This window comes from Canis lupus, chromosome 1 (assembly GCF_011100685.1).
Source record: "Canis lupus familiaris isolate Mischka breed German Shepherd chromosome 1, alternate assembly UU_Cfam_GSD_1.0, whole genome shotgun sequence".
NCBI lineage: Eukaryota > Metazoa > Chordata > Mammalia > Carnivora > Canidae > Canis > Canis lupus.
Window position 1 is genome coordinate 107,217,505 of NC_049222.1, and position 23,449 is coordinate 107,240,953.

The window sequence follows — 23,449 nt, forward strand, 5'->3', positions numbered from 1 at the left end:
AGGTTTCCCCATGAAAGACACGGCGACCTGGACTATACTCAGGGACTTGTGGTCAGGGACTTCCAGTGCAAGACCCAGAGGAGCATCATGTGCCCAGGTGAGGGGGCTCCCCACTTAAATTATAATTGACAGAAGATCCAACTCCAGTTGGCTGAAGCAAAACGGAGTGTTCCAGCTGGAATAACAATAACTGAAAAGTCTAGGGGGCAATCATGCCTGTAAGACCTTTGACCCACGCCTGACCCTTCATGGATTATCTGGGTCAAAGGCTCCTTCCTGATTTGGAAGAGTAAGCTGAGGATGTGGATAACACTTCTCTTTTCAATCTCCTTCAGATGGGAGGCCATCAGGTCACCTCCAAGGGGCAACCCTTCTGATGAGCCTCATTCCCAGAGTTCATGAGCCACACCTTCTGGTAGCCACCAACCTGGACAGCATGGACAGGGCATCTGCATCAGGACAGCACTGCCTGAGGTGACAGACATGGCAGGATGGGTGGGGTGAGGGTGTGTCTGTCACCATGGTCCCTGCCCCAGGGTGGTCAGAAAGGATTTCCCTTCAGTGGGGGGGGGGGGGGCTTAGTCACATCCAAGGCAGTGTGGTCTGTCTCTTGGGTGGGAGGGACCACGCTTGCTGTGGTGAACTTCGATCTAGGGGTTTCCCATAGTTGTCATGCCCAAGGGGTCCATCTGCATGTGTTCTGAGGTCCTGGTGAAGTTTGAATGGTGGCTGAAGGCTGGTTCACCTTTGGGGCAGTTCTTAGAGTTTCTGGTATGCATGGCTCACCTGGGATTTGTCTTCTGAAACTGTTCTGAAGCCCTGTTCTGAGTGCCACCCTAGGAAGCCCACTCTCCTGTGGAAGGACATTGTGTTCATGCCACAAGAGTTCATAAAGCCTGGGGGTCGCTAGGACCATCCTCAGTCTGATGATTCCTGAAGAGGACTCAGCTGATAGTCATACTCATGGCCACAACTCATTACAGTGAAATGTCACAGAACAAAATCAGCAAAGGAATAAGGCATATGAGGTGAAGTACGTGGGAGACCAGCACCAGTTTCCAGGGTCCTCTCCCTATGGAACCACATACGCCATATTAACTCAGCCAGCAGTGAGGTGTGACAATGCATGTGGAATGTTCTCTACAAGGGAGACTCATGAGAGACCCAGTCATTGCCCAGAGTTTGTACTGGGGCCTAGTCCTGTAGATACCCTTGGCCTGGAATGCACAAAATTAGAGACACCCAGAACAAAAGCGGGTGTTTAACTGAAACCACATCAAAAAGTCACCTTATCATATGGTTCCACTTCTAGGAAACTTCCAGAATTGGTTAATCCATGCAGGCAGAAAGCAGACTGGAGGCTGCCAAGGGCAGGGTTGCTGAATATGAGGAACACATGCTTAATGGGGAGGGAGTATCCTTTTGTGGTGATGTAAAAATCTCAGATCTAGGTCAGGGTGATGGTCACACAGCACTGTGAGTGTACTAGATGCCACTGGGTTGTTACTTTTAAAGGGTTGCTGGTCACTCTGATGTTTATCAGTCCAGTTCCTCAGCTCCTAATAGGCCAAAAAGACACTGGTCTTTCAATTAGGAGATAATAGGCCTCTTGCTCTTACTCATTGTGATCTCCAGTGCTCTGGATTGAAAAAAAAAATACATATATATATATATAGCCTCTCCCAGAGCCAGCCCATTCTCAGAGATAGTGAAAATCAACCCATCTGGAGCTGATACTTCCAGCCACCAAGCCACAACGTCCCCCGCCCTAAGTCATCCCAGGGCCACGTACCAGGCCATTGGGGATCAGCCCTGGAATCATCCAGATTGATCAGACCTGAGCTGTGCTCTTCCTTGCTTTTTCTATGGAAACTGGACTTGGCTTTCCTGCCCTCAGTTGACACTGGGACCTCCTCGTGTAGCCCTATGTGAGGTGGCATGCCCTCTTCTCTCATGAAATGTAAGAAATAAATCCTTCCTCAGTGGCATTACCCTCTCTGTGCTGGCATTTGGTCACCTTCATAAATTCCAATCCCGAAGGTACAAGTGGAGACTCTTCCTCTAGGGTGTTCAGAGGGATCACAGCCCTACCAGCACCTGGATTTTGGGTTTCCCTGCTCTAGAACTGTGGCAGACAGTAAATTTCAGTTGTTTTCAGCCCCCTGGGTTTGTGGGAGCCCCAGGAGTCTCATACGGCGGGCACGCCACGCTACCTCCCTTGGCACAGATTTCTTCTCTCTCTATGCGAGCCTGGGTTGGATTTGATTGGGTGGGTGTCATCGGTGTCTGAGAGCTCATGAAATGCAAAACTACCTCTAAGCTTGGTTGAAACTATGCAGGGCTGATTTGGACACAAATCCGAGCTGCAATCCCCCCAGCAGCACATGGGTGGGGCTGGAGCAGGTCCCACGGGGGCTCTGGCTGGGCTGATGGACGAGGCAGCTTAGCACGATGTCTTGAGGCCTGGTTTTGGTGTGCACAGAGTGGGGGATTGAGTTCCAGTCTTTCATGAGGAAGGACTGGGGCATTGCTTAGCCCCAGTCTTTGCTTAGCCCCTTAGCTGGGGCATTGCTCTGACAAGGGGTCCCCAGTTCTGAGCTATGAGGGAGCTGGGTTGCTGCTGCAACTCCCATCCTTGAGTCAGCCTCGTGGGTTTGGGTTTTACCACCTTATCTCTCCTGTAGCTGACTATTTTTATTATCACATTTATCCTTTTAAAAAAAGTTTTATTGAAGGACTCCTGGCCTGCTCAGTTGGTGGAGTGTTTGACTCTTGATCTCGGGGTTGTGAGTTCGAGCCCCATCTTGGGCTTAAAAATAGAATCTTAAAAAAATAAAGTTTTCTTGAGATATAATTCACATACTGTACAATTTACTCATTTAATGTATGCAATTAAATGATCTTTTAGTATATTCCCAAATACGCACAACTATCGCCAATTTTTAGAAAATTTTTATCACCTCAGAAGCCCAGGCCCATTAGCTATCAGTTGCTCCCATCCACCCATTCTTCAGCAACTGCATTCTTCATCCTGTCTCTCTGAATTTAACTACTCTAGGTACCTCATATAAGTGGAATCATTTGGTATTTGTTCTTTTCTTGCTGGCTGAGTGCCCTTGGTATAATATCTTCAAGCTTCATCCATGTTGTAGTGTGTGTCAGAATTTTCTTCTAAGGCCAAGTAACATTCCATTGTGTGGACGTGCCACATTTTGTTTATTCATCTGTGAGGAGACACTTGGATTATTTCTACCTTTGGGTTATTAGGAATAATGCTGTTATGAACATTTGTGGACACATTTTCATTCCTCTTGGGTGGATACCCTGGAGTGGAATTGCCAGGTCAGAGGGTAATTCTTCAGCTTTTTGGAGCCGTCGGACTGTTTTGTTTCTTTTGCACTGATTCTTCTACCTTAGTTGAAAGTGGCAAACTGGAAGGGTGGATAGAAGGATGACTCTGAGCAGGGCCCATGCTCCAATGGCTGAAATTTAGGTTTGCAACCCCTGACCTCATTGATAATATTGCTGCATTGAACCACTGGGATAAGAAATTCAGAAAACCTGCATGTCGATAGGATTTTCTCTCCCATCCCACTGGTCTCAGTGACATCAGAGGTAACTCATCTTAGTGATTTATCACTAAGGGCGTGAACTGAAATCTATGGCTTCTGACCATAAAGCTTCAACATTGGCTTGCCCACTGAGCCACCTGTGGCAGGGCCAGAAATGGTAGCATGGTGGGAAGTATGGGGTAAGATGCTGAAGCTCAGCCCCTTGTTTGGTGTTTGTGTCTTTCCTCTCTGAACCTTAGACTTGGGATCATGGTATCTCCTTAAGACGTGAGGATCCCACAAGGAAGAAAGTGCATGATCATTTTCATGTGCATTCAGAGCAGGACGCTCACAAAACTCAGATGGTTTTCATTAAAGGGGCTACACCCATTGGGGGCACTCAAGCAACGCTTTGGGTCTAGAGTGAGACCAGTAATCTCAACTGTGATGCCTTCCAGCCACTGGGGGGGGGCCTACTGAGTTAGGAGGTCTTCTCTGTGTAGTTAGAATGGCACCAAAGCTTGCAAGGAATCAGTTTGGAAACCTCAGTGAGAATGGATTCATTAACGTCTCCCTCACTTGAGGTATTAACATGGTTTTCTGACTGAGGAATGAGGTGGTAAATTAAACCAGTATCAGCCAGGAATTCTTTGGCTGGGATGAATATAAAACCCACCTCCACCTGGCTTAAACAACACGGGAGCGTCATGGGCTTTGGCCAACTTCAAAGTCCAAAGTGAATGTGCTCAGGTAAGGTTTGATCCAGGAGCTCAACAGTATCACCAAGGTACGTCCTGCTTCCATTAGTTTTTGAAGTATTGATTCATCTAAGACTGAGTCCCTGTATTAGTTTCCTAGGGCTGCTGTAACAAAGTACCACAAACTTGGTGGCTTAAAACAAGAGAAATTTATGCTGTCGATTCTGGAAGCCAGAGGTCCAAAGTAAACATGTAGGCAGAGCAGTGCTCCTTCCAAAGGCTCTATGGGACACTTCTTCCTTGCCTCTTCCAGCTTCTGGTGGCTTCCACTGTTCTTTGGCTCATGGCCACATCACCTCCTTCTCAGTCTCCATCCTCATGTGGCCTTGTCTCTCTGTGGCCCTTCCTCTTGTAAGGATACCAGTGGTTGGATTTAGGGCTCACCCTATTCCTGGAATAATGTCATCTCAATCCTTTAATTATTTCCAAACAAGGCCACCTTCTGTGTTTCTGGATGAGCATGAATTCTGGGCACTGTTTAAACCACTACTGTCCCTAGCAGCTCGAGGTGGCTGTGCCAACGACAGCTCCATGCATTCTTTTGCTCGTGACCAGCAGGAAGGAGAAAACATCTTTGCCCCTTAGTAGAGGTCCTGAGATTCACTGTGCTTTGCCCAGCTTAGGTCAGGCCCATTTCTGAACCAATCACAATGGCTAGAGATGGGAATGCTGTTCAGCCAAACTGGGCCATATAGTCTTTGCCTAGAATGGGAGATGGGATGTAAGGGGGATGCAGAACTACATGCATCCCCGAGAGATGGCAGGGCTGTTGGGGAGGTGAAGGGTGGATCTCAGAAGAGAGAGACGTTCACGGTCACCAGCAGTGCCAACAGCTTTTATCTCGTAACCCAGTGTGCACGAAGGGCAAGGGACATTGTGGCCATTTCAGTCATGGTGGCACAAGCTGGAGAGCTACTTCTTTCAAGAGTGCTGTACTTCCCAGCCTCCCGGGAAGTCCCCTTGGCAGAGAGATCTCTGCTGGTTGCTCAGATCTCGGTGGATCTACCCTGCCTGGGATCGCATCAGAAGGCTTGTTTATTTCAAGGCGGCTTTGGAAAGCTCCTCCAGAAGAGGTCTGCAGGCCATTCAGTGGCACCCTGGGGGTGGGGCTCAGTGGAGGCAGGGGGTGCATCCACGTTCATGTTTTATAAAGTAGGATAGGTTGTATAAAGTAGGTGTCTAAGTCAGTTTTCTTAGAGTACTATCTTTTCGACATCAGGCGTCCGCATGTCACCTGCTTGGGTTTTTGTAGAGCAGCTACAAGATGCCCACCCAAGCTCCCAGCTGCCTGCACCAGGATTCTCCTGACCCACTAATTTCAATCCACACCCCTTATACCTTTCACCCATAACTGTGAGTGGACAACCAGTATCACATGCCATGAATGAAAGTTTGCTGTAAGAGTAAATGCAGCAAAAACTTTGCACTTTTTTGATAGCATTGTCTACCCCCGGGTGCAAAGCTGGAGTCTTGCTCTGCCTGGAAGAGGACACAGGGAGATGTAGGGTGTTAAAGCCACTTCCTCATTGAGGTGACCAGGAGGATCAATGGACTCAAAATGGAAACCCTGGTCTCTCTGTTGGATAGAGATCCAGCCCTGATCACTCCCTACCACACCTCACCCCTGCCAACCCACAGTGGACATGTAGCATGAGTGAGCAAAATAAACTTGTGTTCAGCCACTGAGGTTTGACACTTAATTGTGTCATCACAGCATTTATCTGGTCCACCCTGACATGCTAAGTTATCTGCTGGCAGGATGCGAGGCCTTAGCCAATTCAGTGTTCCCACCTCGTTCAGTTATAGTGCACTGCAAATTTTTTGCTATGGATGTGTGCCATGCATTTCCCTTTAAATAGCTCACTTTTTAACTTAAATCTATTTATTTATTTAAGTAACTAAAATGCAGGGCCCAAACTCACAACCTGAGATCAAGACCTGAACTGAGATCAAGAGTGGGATGCTTAACTGAGCCACTCAGGTGCCCCTAATCAATTAATTTTTTTAAGATTGATTTAAGAGCAAGCATGAGTGGGGGGAGGGGCAGAGAGAATCCCGAGCAGACTCCCTGCTGAGTGTGAAGCCCAATGTGGGGCTCAGGACCCCGAGGTCATGACCTGAGCCAAAATCAAGAGTCAAGCACTTAACTGAGCCACTTAGGTGCCCCTAAATAGGTTTAAGGACTTTCTACTACTGCCATGAGTGGGACACTAGTATTTCTTGTTAGTCAAGGAAGAAGGGGGAGAAAGGAACTAAATACCATGAGGAAGGTAATATTCATTTCTAGCTACTGTGATTGCCTGAGCCTGAGGCAATGTCTTTGTAACTAAAGAGCGAACAACAGTGTCCATGCTTTCTCCTCAGTCAGGATCACCTTAGAATGAAGTGTTGTTCGATGATATATCTGTGGACCTGATGAAGTTGTATGGCTCCCGGGTGTCCATGCCCCACCCACACTTTGGTAAGGCAGATATAATCATCCCCTCTCATGGGCTAGTTTTCACCGTTATAGCCCTCCTCCTCCAGAATGTGAGCACTTGGCAGGAACAGGGGCCTCTGTGTGCCCAGCACCTGGCCAGGTATGTGGCACCAGGCTGAAAGAACCAACCAGTGCTTACAGACTCAAAACTTTAATCAGAGAACCAACACACACACACATAAAGGCATTTCCACATTGGCCCACAGCAACACAGGTTGGTAGTTACAGAGTCTGCCCCCACCATGGCTGCCAACTTTCTACAAGGCCTCTGGCCTCGATCTGTGGTGTCAAAACTCTTGTTGAACACACTCATTGGTTCGGAGCTCCTGCCTCTGTGCTGCCCCTACGGTACAGAACAGGCCTGTTGCCCACACTACACAGCAATCTGAGGGCAGGGACCACGTGCAGGGAGTTCGGTATTTTGGCCATTTGGAAACCAATATGCTCCCCACTGTGGCATAAGCCTAGTGCTCAGCCAATCTGTTCCCAGTTACAACAACAAAATCAACCAGCAGAACTTAAGGTACAAGGCTTAAAAAGCGCAAGAGCACATACTCCTAAGCATTTTAGCACCAGAAATATGAAAGATATCAGGAGGGTTAGTGTCTTCAATAGATTGTTTGTGCTTCAGGAAACATGACTGGTCACTTGGTGGGTGTGAAACCCAGAGCTGAGCAGGCACCATCAAGAGGGAGCTGATCGTGCGGTTCCATGAGGGGTCTCCACTGTAGAACAGGCTTGGCCAAAGGTGAAGAGTTGACTTAAGGGCACCAACAGGAAGAATGGTGTCCTCCCTGGGCTCTCCAGCAATCCTCCACAGTCCCAGAACTTGCTGTGACATGAAGGAATGGGGCATTTTAAAATGCCACTTGTAGGGCAGCCCCGATGGCGCAGCGGTTTAGCGCCACCTACAGCCCAGGGTGTGATCCTGGAGACCCAGGATCGAGTCCCACGTCGGGCTCCCTGCATGGAGCCTGCTTCTCCCTCTGCCTGTGTCTCTGCCTCTCTCTCTCTCTCCTCTCTGTGTATTCTCATGAATAAATAAGATCTTTTAAAAAAATAAAATAAAATGTGACTTGCAAACGAACAGTACTTCTCTGTGGAAATGGAAACATCCATTCCCCTTTGATTCCAGAAGGTTCAAGGCAAGGGTGTGGCTTACTGTGTTGGTATTCCCTATCCTGGAGCCTGGCAAAGTGCCTGGTGAGTGGCTGGGACAAAGGGTACATAAAGAACATTCTAGCAGTCATTTCCACATAACCACAATCTTCACCATCAAGCACATCATCTGTGAACCATGTAGCAATATACAATGCAGCTTTCCCAACTGAATCCCACTGCTTCTAGTACCATTAACTTCCACAGCAAACTGGCTCTCATACTGAATAACCAACTTTAAATGAGGGAAGGGGATTATGGGAAGAAGTAGCATGTGTATGTGGGAGAATGTCCTTTTGAGTGAGGTTTTGACAGGAGTGGAAAGTTCCTGCTATTTGGTGCTAATCTTGCTTCTGTGGGTTAATTAAGAAAATATGACACAGCAGAGGGGAAGGAAAAGGCTAGATTCTTTAAAAAAAAAAAAAAAAAAGAGCAGGGTGCTGGGTTTGGGGAACCAAATTTAGCCAGGGGCATTTTGGAGAAAACTTTAAAAATGAGAGCTATGCGGGGCACCTGGCTGGCTGTCAGTTGAGCATCTGCCTCTTGGTTTCAGTTCGGGTTGTGATCTTAAGGTCATGAGATAAAGCCCTGCATCAGGCTCTGGCTTCACACACAGTCTGCTTCAGATTCTCTTTCCCTCTCCCACTCACTTTCTCTCAAAATCTTTTTTAAAAAACTATTTAAAAAATGAAAGTGACACAGAGGCGCCTGGCTGGCTCAGTCAGAAGAGCATGTGACTCTTGGTCTTCGCATGGTGAGTTGGAGCCTCACATTGGGTATAGATTTTACTTAAAGTCTTTTTAAAGAAAAATGAGGGGCACCTGAGTGGCTCAGTCAGTTGGCATCTACCTTCAGCTCAGGTCATGCTCTCAGGGTCCTGGGATTGAGCCCCATGTCGGGCTCCCTGCTCAGTGAGGAGTCTGCTTCTTCCTCACTCTCTCTGCCCCTCACCCCTGCTCATGCTCTCTTTTGCTCTCTCAAATAAACAAATAAAATCTTTAATAAGAAATGAAAGTCACCACATAGTACTAGCAAGAACATTAACTGCAATAAATAGAGGATTACTAATTCTTCCCTTCTTTTAAATATATTTGTTGTATCTCACGAGTATTTGTAGCTCACATTTGGTGCGTACATACTGTGTGCTGGGCACTCAGTTCTAAGTGCTTCTTTATATCTATTTATCCTCACAGCAGCCTTCTGAGGTAGGTAATCATCTTGTGCCCATTTTACAGATGAGGATGCAGAGGCCCTAGGAGGTCCCATGACTCTCCCTGGATCACTCAGGTAGCATGTGTCAGAGCCGAGATTTAACTCAGCTGACTAGCTCGGATCTACCTCTGAATTCCCATGTTACATGGCTTCTCAACGACTGTGTTTTCATAAGACTTATGTGCAAGTTTTCTTACCATTTTTTAAGGATAAGGAGTGTATTTATTTGGGGGGAAGGAGCTTACAATGTGACAATTTCAACTTTAGGACTTTCAACAATTTCAACTTTAGATGAACTATGTTCAAATATCTGGGACTTTGCTGCCACTCAGAAGCAGATAGTATTGCTACTTGTTACTTCTACGTAACTCCTTATTACCTCTAAGTATGAACTTGCCGATTTCTGCTGAGACCTACAGCAAAGGGCTGACAAGGCTGACATTGCTACAGTTTTTCTTGGGTGTGAATTCTCTGGTGTTGACTGAGATGGGCACTGAGCCCAAAGGCTTTCCCACACACCCTGCAGACATAAGGTTTCTCCCCAGTGTGAATTCTCTCATGCTGCATCAGATTTGCTTTCTGGGCAAAGGCTTTCCCACATTCAGCACATACATAAGGCTTCTCCCCAGTGTGAATTCTCTGGTGAACAGAAAGGCACGAGCTTTGGCTGAAGGCTTTCCCACATTCCTGACAAACATAAGGCCTCTCCCCAGTGTGAACTCGCTGGTGAACAGAAAGGCACGAGCTCTGGGTGAAGGCTTTCCCACATTCCTGACAAACATAAGGCTTTTCTCCGGTATGAACTCTCTGGTGTTGAATGAGTTGAGCACCCACGCTGAAGGTTTTCCCACAGTCACTGCATTTGTGAGGTTTCTCACCGGTGTGACCTCTCTGATGCTTAGAAAGGCATGAGCTCTGACGGAATGACTTTCCACATTCGTTACACTCAAAGAACTTCTTTCCAGCATGAATTCTCTGATGCTGAGTAAGGCAGTTACTATGGGCAAAGGATTTGTCACATATATTACACTGAAAGAGTTTCTCTGCAGTGTGAATTAATCGATATTCTGAGAGATGTGCACTTTGGCTGAAGGTCTTTCCACATTCATTACATTTAAAAGGGTGTTCGCTCTGGTGGATAGACTGATGTTTAGTGAGGGAAGTACTGTGAACAAAGGCCTTCCCACAGTCCCCACATTCATATGGCCTCACCCCAGAGTGGATGCTCTGATGGCGAATGAGCTGTGTACTCTGGCTAAAGGCTTTTCCACACTGCTTACACTCGAAGGGCTTCACCCTGGTGTGAACCCTCTCATGCTGAGCCAGGTATTTGCTGCAGCTAAAGGTTTTCTCGCATTTGTTACACTTAAAGTGCTTCTCACTGATCCTCAGTTGCTCACTCTGCTCTGAGTCCTGATTCAAGATCCTCCCGCTCTCACTAAGTCCTTGTTTTTCTCTGGTGTGAACAGTCTGGTGGCAATTTAGTGTGGAGCTGCAGATGAAGCGCTCACCACACTCCTGGCATTCATAAGGGGTCTCCACAGTGTGCATTTTCTGGTGCTGGACGAGGTGTTCATTGCAGCTGAAAGTTTCCTTGCATTTGGTACAGCTGTAGGGCTTTTCTATGGCATGGATAGACTGGTGTCGAACCAGGTGGGAGGGCCGGCTAAAACTCTTGATGCATTTGTGACATTTGTAGGGCCGATAGCCAGTGTGAATCCTCTGATGTTCATTAAGGTGAGTATTCCGGTAGAAGGCTTTCCCACACTCATTGCATTTGTAAGGCTTCTCTCCACTGTGAACCCGCTGGTGGATCTTTAGGGTTGAGATATTCCTGAAGGGTTTCCCACACTGATCACATTTGTAAGGCTTTTCTCCAGTGTGAACAGACTGGTGTTTGATAAGCAGCAAGCTCTGCCTGAAAGCCTTCCTGCATTCCTGATGCTCAGAGGGAGGGTCTGTGGAATGGATTTTCTGGTGTTGGAGGAGGTATTTCCTGAGGTTGAAGGTCACCTTGCATTTGGCACATTCGTAGAGCTTCTGGGTATGGGTCTTCTGATGCTGAGTAAGATGAAAGGTTTGGCTGAAACTCTTGCCACACTCATTACATCTGTGGGACTGACCACCCGTATGGGTTTTCTGGTGCTCAGCAGGCTGTAGGCCGACAACCGATGGCTGGTCACTATCTTGATTCTTACATGGTTTTTCCCTGGTGTGAATTTTCTGATGCTGTACAAGGTGCATGTTCTGAGCGAAAGTTTTCCCGCACTTGGCACACACAAAGGATCTGTAGCCTGTGTGAGTTGTCAGAGGTGCCAAGAGGCAAGAACTCTGGCTGAAACCCTCCTTGTACTCTTGACACACACTGGGTTTCTCTCTAGTATGAAGAATCCAGTGCTGGATAAGATGGTAACTCTGGCTGAAGCTCTTCCCACATTCACTACATTTATACAATTTCTCCCCCTCTTGGATGCCCTCCTGCTGGTTCTGATCTAAGACACAGCCAAGGTCACTCTCATGTTCCTGAGATGTAGCCAGTGCAGGGCTCTTTTCAGAAAGATTGTACATCCCAGAATCCTCTCCTGTGGAAAAGAGGAACTCTGGCCCAAGGTCTGTTTTGAGTTCATGACTCCTGCATTCTGTAGGACTCTCCTTGTTGGTAATGATGTCAGACCTCAGAAGATTTTCTGAATCTCCTAGCAGACTATCTAACCAACTCTCACCTACACAGGCTTTCCCCCAACTGGAATTCTGAAGGTCATCCTTGGACAATGTCTCTGTGACCTCTTGGGAGAGTCCTTCTAAGTAGTCTTCTGCCAGAGGACAGGTCTTGGCCCCAGCTGTGTCTGCAAGAGAAGGAAAGTATGGATGTCTCCCGTTCCCCAGGATAAAATATCAGGAGCTGCAGGATGACAACACAGACAGGGAGAACGGGTGATGGCTCGTTGGTAAGCTTGTCCCTCAAGGGGATGGAGGAGGAGGGGCCAAAGTGGTGATCCAGCTGGAACTGGCATCACAAAGAGCCCATTTCCAGGGCAGTTAAGAGGGAACTGGGCAGCCACACAGGTTCTGCAGGGATGATGAGCCTCTCAGCAGATACTCTCTACCATCACCCCCACCAGCTACATATAGCCCACTTCCTGGAGAAGGGCAATGTTCCACATGGAAAGAGAGATAAATGATAATTCAGTATGGTTATTATCACTGGAGGACATATTTAGATAGTAGAGGCACGGCTACACATGCTTGGAAACAGAGACTATGTTGTTGAGGTGCCAGGACTCTGGACTGGTCACCTATGCACAAACACTGGTGAACCTCACAGGAGGCTACAGAGGTCCATGTTCCTGAGCTCTCAAGGGATGGTGGAGGCCAAGATGGAGCCATGCAGCCACTGCTATGTGGTCTCTCATTCAGCGGGCCTTCTCGTGATCATGATCTGACCCTGAGAAAAGCCTCCTGTGCCCCAAAGGCGGTCCCTGCCTCTGCCTTCTCCCACTGGGTACATCTCAACCAGTGTGACACCCTCATTGCCTAACCTGCTTCCCCTGGAGGAACCGTGGCCTAGGAGAGACCAGAACAAACATTCTTGGCTACATTTCAGCCTGGGTTTGAGTTATTCACAGATGTAGCCATCTGTTGTCCCCTGTGGGATGACCTGTACAAAGAGGGGTAAGAGAGACCAGGGATTTGCAGTATTCAAGGGGTACAAGGCAGGAAGGTGGAGAGATGGACCCAAAGCATGGAAGGCCACCTCTTGCTCAGTGTGAAAGGACTGAAGAGGGGACAGAGGAAAGGCACCTAAACAGCTGCCTGCCAGACACAGATGCAGACAGAGACAAGACAGCCCAGCAGAGGAAGGGTCCCAACCCCTGCCAGGACAAGGGAACAGAAGCCAGCACATAGAAGAATGAAGCTCATCAGGTCCAGGGTCAAGATGTCTGGGTAAACGTTCTGGGTCTGGATGGAAGTTCCAAAGATAGACGGCACACAAAGGGCCATGTCCTACAAGCCCACTGCCCGCCCCCCTCCCTGCCCACTCACCAGGGCACTCTGATTCTGTGCTTGCTCTCACCAGAACCTCCAGCTTTTCCCCGCCATCCGGACAAGAGGTCAGTTTGGGTTTGGAGGGGTCTGCAGGTAGAGAAGAGCACTGTCACCAACCAGGACATGGAGGGCCAGCCAGCTGCTTATCCAATGCTTTATTCAGCGTACTCCTCCTGAGGGCCAGATGCTGCACTGGACAATTCTGAGGACACCTTCCCTGCAGGGTTCTCAGTCCCATGGAGGAGAGGGACCCAGACACTCACAATCCAGGGTGATCAGAGCTGAGACACCAGGGCTGGGGACATAAAGGACTTATAACAGCTCTTGAGGAATGAGCAATTCGCCAGGTAGAGAGGATCACACTTACCCTGCCATCCGTGGCTCACACATTCACACAGGGAGCCCATCTGACCCTAGGCCTCCCCGGCTGGGCCCTGTCATAGAGCATGCCGAGCTCCCACAGCCCAATCAGCCCTGTACCCTGCCCTCTGTAAACTGCTCAAGGAAGGTAGCAGAGTCATAATACTGGAGACTCTGTGCTACAATAGAGGAAAAGTGCCCCTCTGACTTGAAAATGAAAAGACCATGAGCCAAGCAATGCAGATGCCTCTAAAGCTGAAAAAGGGCAAAGAAACACTCTTCCCTGGAGCCATCAGAAGGAACGAGCCCTGCCAACATCCTGATTTTAGACCAGTTAGACCTGTTCCACACTTCTGATCTCCACGACTATATGAGAATAAGCACATTGTTTGAAGCTGCTGTGCTGGTGGCATTTGTAACAGCAGCCATAGGAAGCTAACACGCTACTCGGATATATATACACGCATAGGTATGCTGCTGATATGCTGCACACGTACACACACATGTGCAGGGAATCAAGGGAAACGTACATTTACTTTGAGCTGTAGTTTAAAAATAGAAAAGACACGGAGGGCTGAGCCTCCCAAAACTGCTCCTATAATACACACTGAGCAGAGTTAAGAGAAAATCTGTGAGGCTGGCCCTTGGCTGGTGTCTGGGAACCTGGATCTGAGGAAATGTCAGCATTTCTGAACCAAGAAGAGGGGCCCCCTGTGCCTCAATGGTTATGCTGCACACCTGCTTTCCTGCTGGGAGTCTAGAATTCTGGTAAGTTCCCAGCAAAGTGCATCTATGTGACTGGTCCCCAATAAAAACTATGGGTGCTGAGTCTCTAATGAGTGTTGTCACCTCGTTACATATCCTGTGTGACTCCACAGGGAGACAGCTCTGGAAGGTGGCCTGGTTTCCCCTCTGCTGCCTGTGCTGTGTCCTTTCTCCGTAATATGTCCTGGCCATGAATATGAATATATGCTGAGTCCTACAAGTCCTCCTCATAAAACACCAAACACAGGGTGCTTCTGGGGACCTCAACATAGCAGGGAAGGTGACGTCCCCTCTTTGGGCCTTGATTTCAGAAGGGCCAACAAAACAGGGAGTCAGACTTCCTTGTGGGGTGACTGCAGCTTTGAAGAACAGGTCTAAGCGCTGACCCAGCATGAGACCTGGCTCCTGGCTCACCTACTCCTTCGTTTACTGAGCCACCGCTTGTACCATCTGTTCCTAACACTGGGGATTTACCGGGGAGCAGCACCAATGCAAAGCTCCCCTCCTCAGGGAGCCCCCCTCCCAGCCTCAGGAGACTGAGTATCAAATGAGCAGTTAGAAAGTGCAGGGGTGGTGGGCGAGCTGGGCAGGAGACAGAGGAGGCTGTGCTCACAGGCTGTCCTGGGGGCAGGGAGGGGACAAGGCTTCTAGGCAGAGGAGGGGAAGGCAAACCGAAGACTCTGAGTGTCAGCTCTACAAGGACAAAGAGGCAAGTGCTGAGGCCAGAGCGGCAGGTGGAAGGTAATGGGAGTTTCTTAACGTTGGCTCTACTGACATTTGGGGTTGGATAATCCCCTTTGGAAGGGGCTGTCCTTTCATTCCAAGATGTGTGGCAGCAACCCTGGGCTTCACCCACGAGATGCCAGGCGCATGCCCCCACTGCCAAGGGCTGACAATCAGAAAGGTCACTAGGCATTGCTGGTATCCCCGAGGTGTGAGCACTGCTGGGCCACACATCCTGCTGGTTTCTCTGGCATTCAGGAGCCATTGCTCTGCTCACTGCCCAGGTTGGAGAGGACACTCACTCAGCAGGAAAAGGTTCTGGTAGTTGTCCAGTGCTGTGTCCCAGAATAGGTCCCCCTGGTCCAGCCCCAGATGCTCCCAGTCCTCCAAGGTGAAGTCCATGGCTACATCCCTGAGGATTACAAGTTCCTGAAACATAACACACTGTCAGTGACACTGGGACTGGGGTCAAGGAGGGACCCAATGACTCATTCCATGCACCTCCGCTCTCAATGTACCAGCCTTTTGACAAAAATCATCTCCTGGGAACCCTGAGACATAAGAGACCGGGCATCCCTACTTTTTTTTTTTTTTTTTTTAAGATTTTATTTATTTATTTGGCAGAGAGAGCATGCACATAAGCAGGGGGACCAGCAGAGGGAGAGGGAGAAGAAGACTGCCCTCTGGGCAAGGACCATGACTTGAGTCGAAGGCAGACAGACGCTCAACTGACTGAGCCACCCAGGCACCCCAGCATCCCCATATTTTATAGGTAAGACATGGAGTCTTGTAGAGGGGACGTGAAGTCCCCTCAGGGCCATACAGGCAGGACATCTCTCTGTTCCTGAAATCTGCTTATTGTGGCTTTTGCTTTTGAGTGTTCATTCAAGATTTTGTTTTTATTATGGAGATTTTCAAACACGTACAGAAGTAGAGATTTACACGTAACAGACCGCCATGTATCCATCACCCAACTTCAACCCCTGTTAACCCTGGTCTATTTTGTTTGTTAAAAGTTTTTGTGGGGGCAGGGATCCCTGGGTGGCGCAGCGGTTTGGCGCCTGCCTTTGGCCCAGGGCGCGATCCTGGAGACCCGGGATCAAATCCCACGTCAGGCTCCTGTTGCATGGAGCCTGCTTCTCCCTCTGCCTATGTCTCTGCCTCTCTCTCTCTCTCTCTCTCTGTGACTATCATAAATAAATAAAACTTAAAAAAAAAATAGTTTCTAAAAAAAAAAAAAAAAAAAAAAGTTTTTGTGGGGGCAGGAGGACAAAATATTTCAAAAGTCCAGGCAGCATCTGATTTCACCTGTAAATACTTCAATACTTAGCACAGAACTCCTTAATCACTGAATACCTAGACCAAATTCAAAGTCTGGATGCAGATTCGTTTGACAACTAAATGGTGTTTTGTTTTGTTTTTTCCCTTTTTTTTAATTGTGGAAAGAAAAAAAAAAAAGAAAATGCCACTTCATCCAGGGGCATTAAACACTCTATTCATCTTGCCAAACTGAAACTGTCCCCTTGAAACACTGTCTCCCCTCCATTCCTGTCCTAGCCCCTGGTACCACCATTCTACTTTTGTCTCTGACTCTGTGATTTGACCACTCTAGGTTCAACAGTATGTTTTTATGGCTGGCTTGTTTGAATCAGAATCCAAAGAGCCCTGCACTGGGCTGACATGGTATGAAGGTTTTTCGAGTTTTGGGGTTTTTAAGGATTTTTATTTATTTGAGAGAGAGCACAAGCAGAGGGGAGACAGAGAGGGAAAAGCAGACTCCCCACTGAGCAGGGAGCCCAACATAGGGCTCCATCCCAGGACCCCAGGATCATGATCTGAACCAAAGGCAGACACTTCACCAGTAGAGCCACCCAGACACCCCAATATGAATATTTTTAATCTAACCCATGACTGCTACCTCATATGACAAAAGGGACTTTACAGGTGTGGCAAGCTAAGGATCCTGAGATAGGGAGGTTCTCCCCTAATTGTCATGACCAATCTTTTTTTTTTTTAAATTTTTTATTTATTTATGATAGTCACATAGAGAGAGAGAGAGAGGCAGAGACACAGGCAGAGGGAGAAGCAGGCTCCATGCACCGGGAGCCCGACGTGGGATTTGATCCCGGGTCTCCAGGATCACGCCCTGGGCCAAAGGCAGGTGCCAAACCGCTGCGCCACCCAGGGATCCCTTTTTTTTTTCTTTAAGATTTTATTTATTTATTCATAAGAGACACAGAGAGAAGTAGAGACATAGGCAGAGGGAGAAGCAGGCTTCCTTGCTGAGCAGGGAGCCTGATGTAGGATTCAATGCCAGGACCCCAGGATCACAACCTGAGCTGAAGGCAAACACTCAGCCACTGAGCCACCCAGGTGTCCCTGAATATCCTTATAAGAGGCATAAGGAGTCAGAGGGAGGAGGCAATGTGATGGCAGAAACAGGTCAGAAGGATGTGACCACAAGTCAAGGAACACAGGGACTTCTAGAAGCTACAAGAGGCATGGAATGGATTTTACCCCACAGCCTCCAAAAGGAAGGTGCCCTGATGACACCTTGACCTCAGATTTCTAGCCTCCATCAGCTGATTCCCCAGCATGTAGATACAGCACCTAGAACAAAGCTTACCTACAGGAGGCCCGGGGGGGAGCGGGGAGGGGGTATGCAGTTCTGGCATCTGTTTCGGGATAAGGATGGAGATAATAGGTAGTGTGGCTGAGAGATGGGGATGGTAAACTGGGTCTTGAATACACTGTGTGAACTGGCAGATCAAGCCAGCACCTCCTCTGGACTTTTTGGTTATGTGCTCTACTGAATCATGAGCCGAGCATCCGTTAGTTCTGGTTGAAACTGCTGCTGTCCATACCCTGTCGGAAGGGGTTAGCCAAAGAGGTTTTTTCAGCAGGAGCCAGATTAGAGTCCCAAGAAGCTTCCTTTCCTGGACTCCTCAACTTTCCTGGACAGCACCCCTGGAAACAGTTGTGGATGGTGTGGGAAGACTCTGGATTTGATCTGTAGGGCACTGGGGAACTACAGAGAGTTTTATACTGGACACTGACAAGGTAGAGCATGCATTCATTAATTCAACAGTCATTTCTCCTGTGTGCCAGACCCCTCTAGGGATGCTGGAGGCACAGAGGCAGCAGACTCAGTCCTTGGCCTGGAGGAGACATTCAAGGATGCTGGTAGGGAGCATAAGGAGACAAGTCTGTAACAGAGAGTGGTATCTGGGGCTGCGGCGAAAGGGCGTGAAAACATTGCCTTGGGAGTCAGGGGAAGCTTCCTGGTCCAGTGAGATATTCAAGTTGGGTCATTAAGGATAAGAAGAAATTAACCAGAGGCGCCTAGGTAGCTGAGTCGGCTAGGTGTCTGCCTTCAGCTCAGGTCATGATCTCGGGGTCCTGGGATCGAGCCCCACCTGCTTCCCCCACTCTCTTTGCCCCTCCTCTACTCCATGCTTTCTCGCTCTTCTCTCAAATCTTTAAAAAAAAGAAGAAAAAGAAAAAAGAAGATACTTACCAGGTAGAGGAAGGTTTTCATTCATCACTCAAGCAACACTTTAAGAACTCCTATGTAAAAAAAACAAACAAACAAACAAACAAACAAAAAAAGAACTCCTATGTACCAGGCCTATGAAAGTTCCTGGGGGCCCAGAGGTGAGTCGCAATCAGTACCTGTACCCAAGAAGCACCTTGTCTGGTGAGGCTAACAGGGCAGGAACAACGCATCCAGGTGATCTGTGCTATGGTGGAGGCAGCAGGGGGTGCTGTGGGAGAGCAGAGCAGGGAAGAGCAGACTGCTCAGAGAAGGTGGAGGGATTGAGCTGGGTTTTAAAGGCTGTGTAAGCCTTAATAGCCAGGAATGGCAGGTAGGGTATTCTGGCCAGGGGGTGGAACCTGAGCAAAGGCTATGAATCTGGAAAGCACAGTGTAACATCTTACCACCAGGCCAAGAAGGGAAGTTTTGGTTGTGTCCAGAAACAGAGAAGATGCTGTGGAAGGGGGTGGGACTCAGATCATACAGGATTGTGCTGAGAAATGTAGATTTTATCCTATAAGCAGTAAGGATTCCCGGAAGGGTCCTGAGCAGGGGAGCGACAGTATAATGAGAGGATCACCAGAAGACAAAGAGCCCAGAATAAAGGCAGGCCAATCTCCCTCTGCCTGTGTTTCTGCCTCTGTGTGTGTGTGTGTGTGTGTGTGTGTGTCTCTCATGAATAAATAAATAAAATCTTAAAAAAAAAAGGGGGGGGGGGACACCTGGGTGGCTCTGGTTGAGCATCTGCCTTTGGCTCAGGGCGTGATCCCAGAGTCCCAGGATCGAGTCCCACATTGGGCTCCCTGCGTGGAGCCTGCTTCCCCATCTGCCTTTCTCTGTCTCTCATGAATAAATAAAATCTTTAAAAAATAAAAAATAAATAAAATAAAGGCAGGCCAGCTGTGCAGGCTCTGGGGATGACCGAGCAGGAGAGAGGGGCCCTCAACTCACCTTGGTCATAGCCGACTAGGGCCCAGCAGCTGACGGTCTCATTTAAGCTCCTTCTCCTTCTCTCCACATTCCGGGCTGGCAGGGCTGCAGGGGGGACAAGGGAGCTGGGGCAAAATCTCCCTTCGGCCAAGGGCAGACTCCCTGGCCATCCTGGAGGAGCCCCCAAAACGTCAGGAAGTAGGAAGATCAGGCAGGACGCAAGTCTCCCTGCAGGAATCACAGTAACAATTTGGTATTTATTGAAACTACCCCAGCCCCTCCTTTACCCTGTGCTTCAGAGCCTACAAGTATCTTCAGAACCGTTCTTGGCACTTGTTATAGGCAGTAGATACATGTTTGGAAGAGGTGGCATTTCAGGTCTGGAGACCTTCTGTTCTGCTCACTACTACAGCACAGTAGATACTTTTCAAGGTTTGCTGACAGAACATAATGTCTAATTGTACCCCTGGAATGATGCTTCTGGGATTTCTGATACCATATCTAGGATCTGAGTCCAGGCGAGTTGGCCTCCAACACTTTCTATTTCTACAACAGCAAGATTTCTCCAACTTTTTTTTAAACCATGACCCACAGCAACAAAGACAGTATATACTGTTACTACTCATTCTCACATGTAACTAAGCAAAGCTTCATGAAATAACACTAAATCATACAAAGTAGGATGTACCGGGATCTTTTCTATTCTAATTTGTTTTACTCCATTAAAAAAAAATATGGCCACTGCCCACTGAATTATTTTCATGACCCATAATATACAAAACACAGTGCCATACAGCTTTTCACAGATCAGTAGCCATTGCCGTATCTATGGAGTCATGAAAACACTCCCATCACAAAGCAGCAGGATGACCTAATGACAGGTCCATAATGCTTAAGCCTCTGGGGCCAGATGTGTCTTGAAATTCAGAAATTTTCAGATTTTTAAAATGGTGAGATACCATATATACATTATATTTCATTAAAATCACCATGCAGTGTGGGATTGGCAGCATTTTGTAACTGAACACCTCGATATTTCTAGAGTGAAGGATATAAATATTCATTCTAGGTAGGATAATTGAAGGTTATAACTCTTAGCAGTTCTAGTCAGGTTTGGACACCAAATTTACGGAAAAAAAATAGCTTCAGCTTTCTAGATTTTGATAAGACAATGTGGTAGACTTGTAAGTGCTAACATTTACTCAATAGTGATTTTCCTCACATGACAGAGTATAATTTGGTCCACAGATTTTTTTTTCCCCCATAGGGCTGGAAGATAGGAGGTTTTAAAAGAAAATTACTTTAAGTAGTTCCAAACTTGAAAGTTGGGAAATTTTGCTTAAAATTTCAATTTCCAGTTAATGAAAAATCCTAGGATTTGGCCCACTGAGCTGTTAGTGCCAATTTAAAGCTAACACTCCCTCCCCCTTAGATGGGCAAGTGCTCCCTGAAGCCCCACAGCCCTTCCCAGGTGGGTTCTCTCCTTTACCTTATCTGCCTGACTCTCAGAGACATCTGAGTTTGAGACCTCTGTCTACAGTTTTCACATCACATTCTGTCCATATCTATACACACTAAGACCTAGGACAGAAGAAACTGGAGTCCCCCCTGTGAAGCTCAAGTCCACCCAGCCTGTCAGAATGACCTGAGCCAAACAATTACAGGACTGAAAAATCTTGGGCCCTGCAGTGGGGAAGTCTTGCTTCTTCTAAGCATGGGTCCACGGCCAGATCATTCACACTCTCTGCGCCTGGTTCCCACATGTACAAAGCGAAACAAATGAAACAGATCCACAGTCCCATATCTGTAATTCTAAAAACAAAAACAAAAAAGCTCTGAAAGCCAGAACTTTATTCATAAACTGACAGTAAAACTGGACTGAACGAACTGCCACAGTCTACGTACAGTGTGACTATTTATTCACACACAGTAATAGATTTCCAAGAACTGCCCCAGATCCCTCTGAGGTGTTGCCTAACTATGAAATAAGGAGCCTATTAACTTCCCAAACTCCGAAAAATTGTGATTCCCTTGATGCTCCTGGTGCCGAGGGAGCCGATAAAAGCGAGGAGCTGCACTAGGCGCTGCTGCGGAGTTCACAGGAAGAAAAGCAGCAGACACGAGGCGCTCAGACGCGAAATACTTGGACCTCCTGAAGAACTCCCATCCATCCATTCATTCATTCATTCATTCATCCCTCGTCATCTGCCCGTTTCAACTTCGGCCTCAGACTCCTCTCTAAAAGGTGAAATAAAATATCACCGCTCCTTTCACGGGCTCCGGTGAGGGCTGTAAACCGTTTCTGCGAGAGCTCGGCCCAGAACGGGCTCGGAACAGAGACACTTCAACCCCACCCAGACACCCACCGCCCAAGACGGCGCGCCCTTTGCCGAAATCGCCCCGTGAGCATTCCGTCACCCCTCGCGAAGGACCGAGCCGCCAAACCCTCGGAGTACTCAAGAGATCCCCAGCCTCGGCATCTCTTCACCTGAAGACTGCCGTCCGCCGGGTTAACAGACGCGACTCCAGCCCCGAGGGAGACGCAGACCCAACTCCTCACACTCGCGCCTCTTAATCACTTCCGGCGCCGCGTGAATTTCCTCAAGCTACTCCACCCAGGAGCCTCCGCGCCAGCCGGCGGACTTCGTTTCCCAGAAGACTGTGCGGGCTCCTTCCCTTGTGTTCCTATCTCCGCCTGCTTCTTCGGCCTTAGAGGTTCCGCTGAGCACCCTGGGAAATAGAGTAGACGCAAACTCGGGACCAGGTGGCGTGTGGGTATTGTAGTCCAGTTTTTTACCCTGTTGAACAACAACCTAATCAGCATGCCCAACCTGAAAGAGACGGAGGGTTGCCATGGAAACGTTTTGAGAAGGAAGTTCCTGAAAAGACGCTTGGAAGTAAGGGGCGGGGTTGAGGCAGGAAAATGATAATATGACCTCTCTCTAATAGGCGGAGAGATGCCCCGTAGTTCATCCCTCCTTACGATTGGCTCCAAGATGGCACATGCGCAGTAGAACGAGGAAACTTCCAAGAGTGGGTGGAATAGGGGTGGGTGATGAGGAAATAATCCCTCTCCCGCACAGGAGGAGGGCAGTCTGGAGGTCAGCTGCGCCTGCGCGGGCGCTGTCCTCCCTCCGGATGGGGAATGCGCGCGCAGGTTTTCTGCCTCCCGGAAGTTTGCGCGGGACAACTAAGAAGGTGAGTCCTACTCCCGGGAAAGAGTTGGAGAATTTGGCCTCAGACCTGTGGCTCCTCACCCCGCTCACCAAGTCCGGAGGTGAGGGGAAGGTGAGGTGGAGTAGAGAGAGGTCTCCCGATCCACTGACCATAGTCCAGTCCTGGTACCTGTGATGTCAGCACGATCATTTGTGGGAGACAGAGTTCCCGGGGGCTGGGTTCTCGATGAAAGAATCTTCTGGTCGCCGGGATAACCGAGCTGCCCTTGCGACCCCTCCAAGCCACTCTTGGCTCTCGGTGGTCGTGACTACGACGGAGGTGGGCGGAACTAGTGGGGAGCTTGACAGGTGCCCCTCCTTGGCACTACGTCATCCCTGGTTTCTTTGGTGGGCGGGGCCTGGGCGAATCCTGGCCACCTAGACACCTGTCCCTTTTGCTGTGCTGTGGCTGAGAACATTCTAGGAGGGACGCAATTCTAAACACAGAGCAGATGTTCAATAAATATTTGTTGAATAAATAAGTGGGTGAGTAAATGATAAAGACACCTGAATGTTATGGTCTTGGGTTTAAGTCCTAGCCATATGACTTCACTCTGAGATCCCTTCTTCCATCCATATTTATTGAGCGTTGACTATAGCACTCTTTCCATCTGATCTATTGAACAATTGCACATTTGCTTATTTTTTTTAATTTATTTTTTTTATTGATGTTCAATTTACTAACATACAGAATAACCCCCAGTGCCCGTCACCCA

General features: G+C 48.3%; 2 protein-coding genes across 21 annotated transcripts in view; one reads left to right on the top strand and one right to left on the bottom strand.

The window, feature by feature from the left end:
- Positions 1 to 9,357: 9,357 nt before the first annotated feature.
- On the bottom strand, positions 9,358 to 22,996 carry ZNF473 (zinc finger protein 473). Of its 14 annotated transcripts, none has more exons than XM_038528141.1 (8): positions 22,864 to 22,996; positions 22,007 to 22,349; positions 19,540 to 19,623; positions 18,726 to 18,817; positions 18,571 to 18,620; positions 15,356 to 15,482; positions 13,203 to 13,292; positions 9,358 to 12,004 (listed from the first exon to the last, which is right to left on the bottom strand). In XM_038528141.1, exons 5-8 carry the CDS (start codon positions 18,589 to 18,591, stop codon positions 9,603 to 9,605), a joined length of 2,640 nt encoding a protein of 879 aa, XP_038384069.1. In that variant the 5' UTR covers positions 18,592 to 18,620; positions 18,726 to 18,817; positions 19,540 to 19,623; positions 22,007 to 22,349; positions 22,864 to 22,996; the 3' UTR covers positions 9,358 to 9,602. The 14 variants fall into 14 exon arrangements, with proteins under 14 accessions (XP_038384069.1, XP_038384065.1, XP_038384064.1 ...); XM_038528137.1 differs by having other exon boundaries at positions 18,743 to 18,817; positions 19,540 to 19,746; XM_038528136.1 differs by having other exon boundaries at positions 19,540 to 19,746.
- The window catches only part of VRK3 (VRK serine/threonine kinase 3), a 37,218-nt gene continuing 36,309 nt past the window's right edge, over positions 22,541 to 23,449 (top strand). For 4 of the 7 annotated variants that reach the window (XM_038528154.1, XM_038528147.1, XM_038528151.1 and 1 more), the window contains exon 1: positions 22,541 to 22,716. The gene's annotated coding sequence lies outside the window, so the exon portion shown is untranslated. Of the gene's footprint in view, positions 22,807 to 22,992; positions 23,014 to 23,449 lie in introns of those variants that run through there. The other 3 variants (XM_038528148.1, XM_038528149.1, XM_038528150.1) reach the window with 3 other exon arrangements.